General features: G+C 37.4%; 1 protein-coding gene across 1 annotated transcript; it reads right to left on the bottom strand.

Moving 5' to 3' along the window:
- Positions 1–2,592: 2,592 nt before the first annotated feature.
- Positions 2,593–11,990, bottom strand: LOC121407052 (protein asteroid homolog 1-like). The gene is made up of 2 exons (XM_041597968.1): positions 11,820–11,990; positions 2,593–5,991 (listed from the first exon to the last, which is right to left on the bottom strand). Exon 2 carries the CDS (start codon positions 5,928–5,930, stop codon positions 3,792–3,794), a length of 2,139 nt encoding a protein of 712 aa, XP_041453902.1. The 5' UTR covers positions 5,931–5,991; positions 11,820–11,990; the 3' UTR covers positions 2,593–3,791.
- Positions 11,991–12,131: the final 141 nt, after the last annotated feature.

A 12,131-nucleotide genomic window follows, 5' to 3' on the forward strand; every position in this document is an offset into this window, starting at 1 on the left:
AAATGCATACCATACTCTATATCATTAAGTGAACTTGCTCCTTTGCTACCAAGATCACTTTCATAAAGTTGGCAGAGGTTAATATTTCTCACAAACTTTTGTTTGTGTTTATCATTATCAATAGATACCTTCAAATGTGCAAACAAAGTAAATGGAAACAAGAAAAGCATTGAACACCTAACTTCTGAAGATGCATGCTTTTGCAATCTGGAAACTTGTATGCAAGATAATCAATTTTAGATAGCTAGCACAGATACTAACGGCCGATTTGTCAATAGCTGGTCACATGATATTCATTACAGGCATTGTTATTGTTGTATTTTTCATACCTGGTTATCTCTGATGAAAATATTAACCAACCGGTCAATATTTTTAGCAATGAAGAAGGAACAAAATTCATGTTGCTTTTTTCATAGAGCTGGCCAAACATGGAGATTAAGCCTTACGATTAATATTAAAAGCATACATATATACAAAGGGTATAACATTGTAAGGTAAGGTATTGCAATTTTTTTTTTAAATGCAATAAAATAAAAGTGTGTAGGTTGGCACTCAGTCATCAGTTGATATCATACAAATATTGACTGAAAGGGTGTGTAATATGCAGATATTTTCCCGAAGCAATCGCTTAAGGAAAAATATAATTCCTCAAAAATGTATATCTGGTGGTCCAAAGAATGTTATTCTCCACACCCTGTCAGTCAATATTTGTATATCAACTGACAACTAGTCTCATGATCTTCAAAATTACAAATATATATATATATGTATACACACATACATATATATGCATACATCCTACATAAGGACGAAGTCTATGAATGGATTTATTCTGTTATGATACACATTTAGACATTCAGTCGAAGGTAGAGGGCGTATTGCGAACATTGAATGAAGACAAAGAAATTTGCCTTAACTGCAGATGTAGTTAGATTATATATATATATATACATATCTGACAAAAAAAGCACCATTATTATTTTCTACTCCTATAAACCTCCATATTTTTTCTTAAATGCATAAATAAAACACAAGTAAAATATTTCTGGTGAAAATAACATGAAAATGAAAATAAAGTACAAGTTTTAACCCGACTTTTTAAACAAAAAGAAATGAAAAAATAAATATGAAATGCATGTTTCTATAAAGGTAGCTAATGTTGGCAAAAAAAATTAGAACCCATGAAAGATAATAAATTAAGAAAGACAATTGAAAGGATGACCAACACAGTAAAATGATAAAATAACTGTGTATGACTACAACTGACTCGACATAATTAAATCTTCCATTAGTCATATAATCATTAAACTCAAAGCATTATTTGAGACAATGATATGCAAAACATGATTCTTGACTTGACTTTAAATCACATGTAACTATGAATTCTATGTTCAGTGGCATGAGTTGTGCAAGGGTTGTTCATACAAAATAAAGCTTAAGATACTTTTGGACTGACAACTAATTAAATATTTTTATTTATCAATTTATCAATCGGCTCATGCCTCTTCATTTTTCTCAGTAGTTTGATACCAATCAGAACTTATATAAATACAATACACAATCCTCTTCAGTATTTGACAAGACACAGGACATGTTCTTATCAACACAATACCCGTTTTTCAGGCCTGAAAAAATGGAACAATTTATATACCGGTACACACATCAGATATGCACCATCTTTGAATTACTTTAAGACATAACTTAGGAAAAAACTTGCGTCCAGTTCCTAAATTGATTTGCTAGGTTTCAGTTGTGAGATGATTGGTTTGACGATTTAATTACTATTTCAATCTAGTTGTTTACCTAATCTTCATGATATTGATATTTGCTTGTGGGCATGAAAAGTAGAAGGCACTATGGACTTTGTCCAGTTATGAGGGGGTGATCTCTACTTGTCAAACTTCCCCAATAGATGGCGTCCTCATATCACCTTTAAGCAGTCTTTTGAAGTATCTAGGTCCTAATTGTTTTTCAGTATTAAAGACAGTGGCCAGTCCATTAAAACACTAATGTTTATGCAAGCCAGAGATAAAGGTGAAAAAAAGTATGATAATTATATTACTATTTAATATAAAATTTATGAATATTCCTTTTTTGGGGGAATGATATGGAGGAAAAAATTTTCAACCCGAAAAGAAGGATTTTTCTCTCAACAATCCACTACAAATTAGTCTTGATTTGCTTCCAAAAAGATCATCTTCAAATTGACAATGATTCTTAGAAATAGGAACTTTCCAAGAAGAAACCTCAATATATTTGCACACAAAGTTTCATATCATTTCATATGATCTTGGAAGATGCTGCTTGTGTCTCAGTGAAACTATGTAACAAATTTTGATGATTGGGTATTGTGAGCTCAAGAGCCAAATTGCAACTTGATAGATTATGGAGCAAATGTGAAATTATTAAAGAAACAACTCCCATTTACAGTAAAATTGTCCATTTGAGGATTAATGCAAATTTGAATGTGATTAGATAATGTAGATCTGTGCACTTATATAATAGCGCTTTGCTAGGTAGGAATTCTTTCTTGAATGGAGAATGTGCATGTATGGAACATCCTTTCAAAGAGAGAAAAAAAAAGACCCCCTCCCAAAAAAAACCAATGACATGGGCAATGTAGATAATAAAGTTCCTCATTGAAACACCATATCAAGCAATATACATAATCATCATTATCAATATTATATCATAAGAATTTGTCTTTCTGAAACTATCAGAAATTTGTCATTTTGCAATCCACTTGGAAGGAAGCCTTTAAAATACTTGTAGATTCTCTCTATCCCTCTCTATTCTCTCTATCAATAAAATCAAATCAAATCAAATCAAATCCCCTTTCTTCATTTATTCCCCTTGATTTCTCTTCCTCTAAATCTATTTATTCAAGATAATCAACATTCAAATAGCTTGAAAGTGATTGAAATCTAAGGATCGCTTTAAACACTGAAACTCTAAAATGAAGCTATAAAACAATGGCAAGATTCATACAGAATAAAGAGTATAAAGTTTGCATTAGATGCACAAGATGCAGAGAAATGAAACTATACAAATGGATTGTACGTACATGGAACTTTGAATTCATCAGACAAAAAAAATAACAAGAGTCAAAAGATACAAAGTATTTAGAGGTATGGGTATCAACTCAAATGTGTGATATAAACAGTAAACCATAAAGTGAAACTACATGACACTCTGGAAATGTGTCTAAGATATATAAACCACTAATGTCAATGTCTGCATGCTCAGAATCAATGGTAAAAAAAGAGAATTATGAAGAATAAACTCCAGTTTGCATTATCGGTGAATGAGTAATTACACTTGTAGAAACAGGCTTTGTGGGAATCAAATGTGAAGTTGGACTTTTACATCAATAACAATATTACTCTCTAGTAAATGATTTTACTGGCAGGATATAAAAAGGGAAATAACACAAGCACAATTTATCTAATAATTTTAAAAACAGTATGGATAATTATACAAATTCTTATACTACCATAAAGCCTATGACTACTATGCTTTGCAAATTATTGGAGCAACAGTAGAAATTACAGAGAAATTATCTTTCTACAAATCTTTGTGTAGAAAAATAATGTAGAAATTTAAAATACATTTGTAATGAAAAATATAATCACATACCCCCCCAAAAGGGGAAAAATCCACATGTACTAGCGTACCAGATTGCACATTCGATTATTCACTAAAAACTTCTGGTAAGTACTAATCCAATCACTTGTCTTTGACAAATATTTCTCTGACAAATGACAATGGTTGACCAAATATTACAATCCATGTTACTGAAGTAAAGCAAATCTGTTATTTGCTCCCCAGTCTTGGTCAGAGTCTGAATCTTCACCGACTTGATTGCTGCTCTTTGGTGTTGCTCCTTGCTGCTGTCTTCCCTTCTGCTGCTGACCTTGACGGGATTTAGACTTCCTGGAGGACTGTTTGGATTGTTGACCATTAGATGATTTAGCAGAATTCTTCTGGCCAACCTTCGTAGCATTTGAAGCGAGGAACTCATGCATTGAAACAAAGAGCTGAGATGCTATTGGTGTGTCTTTGAAGAACATGGCAACTGCCCACCTATGGAGAGGTTCCCTACCTGAAGCATCCCGAAGTGTCATGTACAAACTGTGCATTAACAGGCCATTGAAGAGGATAGATGTATCAGGACAGTCTGGCAAGGGACTCTGAAGCAGTTCATTGAAGCAGATGCCGTAGACAAGGCACTGCTGCCACTGAGAGAAGCTGTGAGAAATAACAGGATCAGGTTTCCTCTTTCTTAACCTTCCTTGATGGTGACTGAGGTTGGTGTACATAATCTTGCATTCACTCTTCAGATCCCCTGATGGAGCAGAGTATGCACATTGCCCTTGAACTTCAGATGGTCCTCCATCTTTGCACATTCTGTTTTGTCTTTGGGTGTAGAGATAGACCCATCCGACAAGCAAAGAATTTATATGAAGATCATTGTAGTGGGAGTGTTTTGAGTTCATCCAGTACAGCATCACAAGAAGGGCAAGCTGGAAGTCCACAGGAAATGACACAAGATCCATGTGTGTTGTAAGATTCGGTGCAAGAACCTGAAACAAAAGTTTCTGCTTGTCTGTCTCTGGGAGTGATGGAATCGTCTCCAAAGTTGGAAGCTTCCCATATCCTTCCAATAGTTGCAATGGTGAAACCTTCTTTCTTTGGAATCCATCACCATTTCTAATATACACATGACAGGTTTCTACTCCTTTACAATCATTACCTTGCAGCCTCCTCCCCAAAACAATACCAGACAACACTGAAAACAGAATCTCTGACGGTAGCCATGCACTAGGCTGTCTTGGATTTTCCACTTGAATACTAGAGAAACAGTAACCCTTACTCAGGACATTGATCAGTAGGTTTCCAAATAAACCTGCCTGGTGAGCTATGGCTACCCATACTGGTGTCCCTATTACAGAACACAGTTGAGACATTGATCGGAAGTCTTTTGGAAGTCCTTGTCCCTCAAAGTAGTGTACAAGGTTGCTGGAGTCATGTCTTGTGCGATACATTTCCATGGAAGCTTCAAATGAGGGTTCCAGTTCTTTCTTATTTGTGAGGGATTTCCACACATCTTTCAAAGCAGTAGCACTTGATCTCTGTTCACTCAGCCAGCAGAGGAGGTGTTCCAATTGTGTCTGTCGTTTATTGCCACTGCCACTGTATTTTCCATACACCTGGTTTGAAAGAAATGGATTCAATGACACAGGATTAACGTAGTCATTGCCAGCCAGTGTGGCAAAGAGAGGCAGCAATTCTTTTTTAACGTGGAAGAAGTTACAAAAGGCATTGACTTGATAGATATGACCCACAATGAAACACTTTCCTCTTCGGGACTTCTGAACAGTTTTCCACTTTAGCAGTGTCAAAGGAAGGTAGCCTCCAATGATATCCATCACCAAAAAGTCACTATCTTTTCCAAGGACTGGACAACGCCAATAGTTGGCCAGGATAGCTATCTCTCTGTCCGCCTCAAACTGACTGAAGGCAAATCCCACGTTCAGTTCTGAAAGAACCTGCTTCATAACACAAAGACTCAGAGCAGGCATCAAAAGACCATCCCCTCCACGAATAACCTCTCTAGCTATCCTGATCTTATCCTTGAACCTGTCCAGCATAGTACCATGTTTCTTATCATCAAGGTCAAAACTGCCATCAAAGACCACATACGGGGTACAGTTGCACTTGAGAAGGTTCATGAAGAAGTACTGGATCTTGGAGCGAAGCAGTTCATACTCCCCACCATGTGACATACGGTCTGCATGTTGAATTTGAGAAAAAAGGTACCACAGCAGTCCAAATCCATCAATGACAAGTTTAGTATCCTGTAGGGTGATGTCTTTGAAGAGCTTCTTGGAGTGATTCTCCGCCAAAGTAGTGAGACCCCTGATACCCATGTTCAGGTTTCATGCGACTTGAAGTTGACTGCAGTATGGGATATTCATTGCTCAAGGCAACCTGGAAAAAAAAAATTAAAAAATATTTTCTATGAATCCTCAACCTACCCCATACCGACTAGCTAATTTAAAATATTGTATGCAAAAAACAAAACAAAACAATTTGACCTCATGTGCAGGGTTGTAATAAAAAACAAGGCAAACGCCAAGCGTTGTCTCGCCTGCATATTGCAGTCATGAAGAGAATGTATGTCAAAACTATGCTATATGACTTCCGAGGCTGTCAGCAGTTTAGGGGGTGAATTGTGGTTCTGACAGTTTACATATGCAATAATGCTATAGGCCTACTTTATCCCTAGGAAATGAGATAACACTAAGAATGCTGTTAATACTATGAAGCTATAATGATTTCAATGGAAGTAAGGAAATGAATGTTAGTGAAAAAGAATGTAATTCATAATAATGTGAGTGAAATAGTAAAATTGAATTAATTATTAAGGTGTTATGGCAAACTTATTGTCATGGAAAGTTCATTGACCTTTGACCTTAATCAAATTCGACTCATATTCGAACTTGACCTGTGCCTTCAGGAGATGGACCTCTGGTATGAATTTGGTGATCCCACCTCGAAGCTGTAGAAAGTTATTGGGTGTACAACACAGCACAGTGCCAGTCATGGAAAGTTCATTGACCTTTGACCTTTAACCTTATTCAAATTCGACTCGTATTCGAACTTGACCTGTGCCTTCAGGAGATGGACCTCTGGTATGAATTTGGCGATCCCATCTCGAAGCTATAGAAAGTTATTGGGTGTACAACACAGCACAGTGCCAGTCATGGAAAGTTCATTCACCTTTGACCTTATTCAAATTCGACTCATTCGAGCTTGACCTGTGCCTTCAGGAGATGGACCTCTGGTATGAATTTGGTGATCCCACCTCAAAGCTATAGAAAGTTATTGGGTGTACAACACAGCACAGTGCCAGTCATGAAAAGTTCATTGACCTTTGACCTTATTCAAATTCGACTCATATTCAAACTTGACCAGTGCCTTCAGGAGATGGACCTCTGGTATGAATTTGGTGATCCCACCTCGAAGCTGTAGAAAGTTATTGGATGTACAGCACAGCACAGTGCCAGTCATGGAAAGTTCATTGACCTTTGATCTTATTCAAATTCGACTCATAATCGAACTTGACCTGTGCCTTCAGGAGATGGACCTCTGGTATGAATTTGGTGATCCCACCTCGAAGCTGTAGAAAGTTATTGGGTGTACAACACAATTGTTGACGACGACGCCGGAAATAGTGATACCTATGTCTCGCTCCGCTACGCAGGCGAGACAAATATTATTTTAAAAATCAAATAAAACATTTTTTCTTGTTTTAAAACATTTTCCCCCAACTAATGATGCAATTTTCTGTAAATAAATTAAACTATACACTTAATACAGTATGATTTAAGCTCTTGATATTTTGAATAAGGGATGACTAGAATTTTATTAATGAATTTCCAACAGAAAAGTTCATATTTCCCCCCAAATTATTAAATCATGGAAACTGAATGCCTACAAAAAAAGGAACACTAAAGTAAGTAAGTCCTGAGGTATATCGAGTTTTGTCAATCTAGGGGGGGGGGAAGAATTTGGACAATGGGAGAAATTGACATAATCTATGGGGTTTCAAAGCTTAACTTATCATTAAATAAATATGCTTTATTTCATTTGAATCAACCAATTTTAGTGCATGAAATACAAGTCAAGTTGAAATCTTTAAATAAAGCCCTTTAATTGTTTTTAATTGAGGAATTCTTATCAAAAACATATTAAAAAAAAATCAGTATAAAATGTTCTTTAATGTTTCTCACCTTTTTAAAAATATTTCTTCTGTACTTTTTTAAAACTTTTTTTGTTATTAATGGAAAATATTGGCAATAATTTTCCAATCATTAACAATAAATAAAAATAATGATACAGATACAAATACGAAAACGGTTTTGTAAACATGGCAGCTCACACGACAATCAACATTGACTGAAGAATTGTTGTAGGCCTACTTGATGTTTAGTTGCTCAGAGGATTGATAACAGAACTGAGAAGTCCTCCATCTGCAGAAACGATTTCGACATTATTCTAGGTAAAGATCTAGCTAGTTAAGCCTCAAGTTATTTTGGCAAGAACTCACATTGGGTTTATACATTGTACAGAATCTTTGTTTTTGAGCAATTCAAAGTCCAATAATATGCACTTGTGGTGTACTGGTATATCATAACCGGGGATACCCATGGGGGGGTTCTTATTTTTATTTGGCAACCAGTCAATTTGACTATTTTCGCCATAGTATATATTATATTATTAACGTTTGTTTTCTTACATCCCCAAAATAGTCTTGAACGATATGGCGTGGTCCTGTTGTGTTTATGGATTTATTTTGAGGGGCCATTAAGGACCCCTGGGATTGTTAGGGTTAAGGTTTGCTAGCTGATTATCTTATACTGAATGTACTTTTCTTCATCTTTACAAAGCACAAAGTTTCACCTGATTTCATGTGTATCTCAACTCAAGAGTATGATGACAGTCTTTGTAAAATTCCACTATATTCAAGTACTATTATACAACTCCCAAGAATGTTCTGTAATCTGAAGCACCCTGAACACGTGATTTCCATATTCTGAAAATGCACCCCCTAATAAGTAATGGCGTGTGAAACCCTACCCTTAACAAGTATTGGAAACAAAATGATACTCTTGGCAAATATTCCCTGAAATGAACCCCTAAACAAGTACAGGAATGTTTTATTGTTACGGGTCCTTCGGTCATCAGCTTACCTTATTTGGTTTAGTACGAGCCCACCTTCTACACCTCGCGCAAATCAGACTTTAAACACGAAGTGTTGGGGCAAAAAGGACATCCTTTATAAAACATTTTAATTTTGTTTTATCCTCCTCGCATACCGGGTATTCGACCCTAAACGTGTAATTTTCCTAGTGAAAAAGATACCCTTTTTTCATTATTTTTGTGTTTTTGACACCCTTATCACGTTACGTACGTAACGTGCCCTATTGTGAAAAAGACATCCTTTTTACATGTTTTTGGGGTCACGCATGGTATTCACTCGTCAATGTAAGTGGCCCCCCGGGGAGTAAATGTTAGACTTGTATTATATGGACGAGTCCTGTGCTCCCTGGGTTAGGGTTTCACATGCCAATAATTGTTAAGGGGTGCATTTATGATTTTCAGAATATGGAAAATACTTGTTTAGGGTTCTTTTCGAGGCCCCATGATCATGGATGGTATCCACTCATCAATGTAAGTGCCCCTCCTGGTAATGTGGTATACAGTGCCGCGATCCCATTCCAGACCGTATTTCACACCGCGTGGGTCTATATTTAGATCCATCGAGTGCCCAAGTTATCAAGACCTTGTACTTTATCGTTACTTAGTCAATTTCTCAGATCCCAGAGTTTCATAAGGCAAACAAGTTCACAACATTTATGGTTCCATGAGCCTAATTACAACAGGAAGGCTAAAGATAGTCATTTGACCCAACCCATTCAAATTTTTTTTCAATTTGATATTGCTGATTGAAAAAAGTGTATGAATAAAATTGAAAATCTAACATTCTAGTACTTCTAGTTCTAAACGGTAACTACTGAACTTCGTTTGCCCAAATTGGGAAGATATATCGATGACTTTGGAACTATTTTTGACTAGCTGGCAGAATACAGAGCTACCAAGTCTCACGCATTATGCGTGAGACTCAAGCATTTTGGACTCTTGTTCATCCCCTCAAATATCTGTCTCACGCAACTATTACAGCCTATCTCCATAACAATGTCTGTGATCTCACTCAGATTCACAGAAAATCTCATGCATACATGTAGAGTCTTTGAACTTGGCATCTCTGGGAATAAATAGGGCTATTTTACTGTTTCAGTTGATAAATTTGATCCCAGTTATCTTCATAAATGGCAATTTATTTTAAATGAGCTGGCTACGATCCCGGTGGGGTCACTCACCCGCAGAGGGGGACGCATATGACCGTTACCACAAATGCAAGTAACCCCCTATTGCAGTCAATTTCAAGGACATTTTGTAAAATTTACCCCATTTTCTCGCAAAACAAGGACAAAATTGCGGTAAAATGGTACCTTGAAACACCTCTAATTATAAGATTGTAAGGACACTTTTGCCCATTTCGCAAACTTACCCCTATTTACCGTATTTCAAGGACAGTGCATTTATACCCTTTCTTCATTAGAAGAAATTGCAACACAGGCGTCAGAGTGCTTAGTCCTTAAGGATGACCAAGAGCCATGTCATACTGATACTAGTACAATAATCCAAAAGAACTTTATTTTTCTTGAAAAATAAGAAAAGTAGAATACTTTGTAAAAATAAATGTAGAGTTGTCAATATAAAGATACAGAGCATGATGCGGCTGGTGACTCGGCGAAGGATTTTATTTCCTGTGACCGTTCTCCCCTTTTTCCTGACCCCTATTTCCATCAGAGCACCCTATTTTCACTACTTCGAGGAGTGTTCTGTCCGCGGATGTTCCGTAAAATTGACCCCTTTTCCTGCGATTTTGGTAACGGTCATGCGGTCCCCAAGAAGACCAAGTCATATTGAGTGACCCCACTGGGGCTACAATCATGACAATACCCTTAAGCTTCATGCCCTTCTCTGTTCAGATTAATGTCAGATATTATCAGTAGAGGCGCTGGTCCAAAAATTGGGATTGTCCCAGAAAACAAGGATATCCTCACAAACCAAGACAAATCATGTCTTGATAAATTGAGACTGTCCTTGTTTCCCGGGGGGGGCCACTTCCATTCACGAGTGGATACCATGCGCGACCATGGGGTCTCGAAAAGCACCCTAAACACGTAATTTCCATATTCTGAAAATGCACCCCTCAACAAGTATTGGCGTGTGAAACCCTACCCTTAACAAGTATTGGAAACAAAACGATACTCTTGGCAAATATTCCCTGAAATGAACCCCTAAACAAGTACAGGAATGTTTTATTGTCACGGGTCCTTCGGTCGTCGGCTTTACCTTTTTTGGTTTAGTACGACCCCACCTTCTACACCTCGCGCAAATCGGACTCTAAACACGTAGTGTTGGGGCAAAAAGGACATCCTTTATAAAACATTTAATTTTTGTTTTATCATCCCCGCAAATTCGACCCTAAACACGTAATTTTCCTAGCGAAATAGATACCCTTTTTTCATTATTTTTGTGTTTTTGACACCCTTATCACGTTACGTACGTAACGTGCCCTATCGTGAAAAAGACATCCTTTTTACGTGTTTTTTTGGTCGCGCATGGTATCCACTCGTCAATGTAAGTGGCCCCCCCGGGCCTTGTTTATGGGGACGTTTTTTTTTCACTTCCCCCTACGGGACAAAGACAGCAATTACGGAAATTGAGAGTGCTAAAAATAGATTCAGTGACCTCAATTACCCCCAGTTCACCGTCTATTTTTCATGACTTACCGTCTTCCAATAATCTTGTTATGAAACCTGATATGTTTACATTGACTAGCACACTTGATTGGTGTCGGCACTTGACAGGTGAATGAACATTCCTAGATTTCTTGTGTGAAGAAATCCTTATAAACTGAGACAGTCCCTGTAAACTGGGACGATCCCAATTTTCTGACCAGCGCCTCTACTGATTATTCCTATCCAATGGTAGTAAACATTTGACCCTCTAATATGTTTATTTTTTTATGAATTTTTCAAAAGTGCCATAATTTAACACACAACTTATGGGGAATAGTTTAAGTTAACTTAATCATGGCCTAAGCTAAGACAACGCATGAAATTATATCCGGGTATATACCTACGCTACGGTACATCTTAAAAATTAATACCTATATGTACCTATATGTCGACAGCACCAGGCATTTGTCTAGAAAGGACCTGAATTCTCTAGTAACAGCAACAATCTCTGCGGCTTGCCGCTGATCTCCAAGTCAGCAAGTCCAAAGAGTCAAGAAGACCCGCCAGAGCCAGAGGAAGGACAACACTGCGTCTGCATCTATCTACCGGTACGGTATATCTGCGAGCAGCCGGTACTTGTGCGGCCGCGCCCCGCGTCGGCCTTGCTAGCCTGGAGGCCGGGGCGAGCTACACGCTAGCGGTATGGGCCCACTTCCGCTAGAAACGCAGACGGTTTTGTAAACATGCAGCTCA

The sequence above is a fragment of the Lytechinus variegatus genome, chromosome 2 (genome assembly GCF_018143015.1).
Source record: "Lytechinus variegatus isolate NC3 chromosome 2, Lvar_3.0, whole genome shotgun sequence".
NCBI lineage: Eukaryota > Metazoa > Echinodermata > Echinoidea > Temnopleuroida > Toxopneustidae > Lytechinus > Lytechinus variegatus.

What these genes read in the sequence shown, in the direction of transcription:
- LOC121407052 (XM_041597968.1), bottom strand. Translation starts at nt 5,930, where the DNA reads ATGGGTATCAGGGGTCTCACTACTTTGGCGGAGAATCACTCCAAGAAG.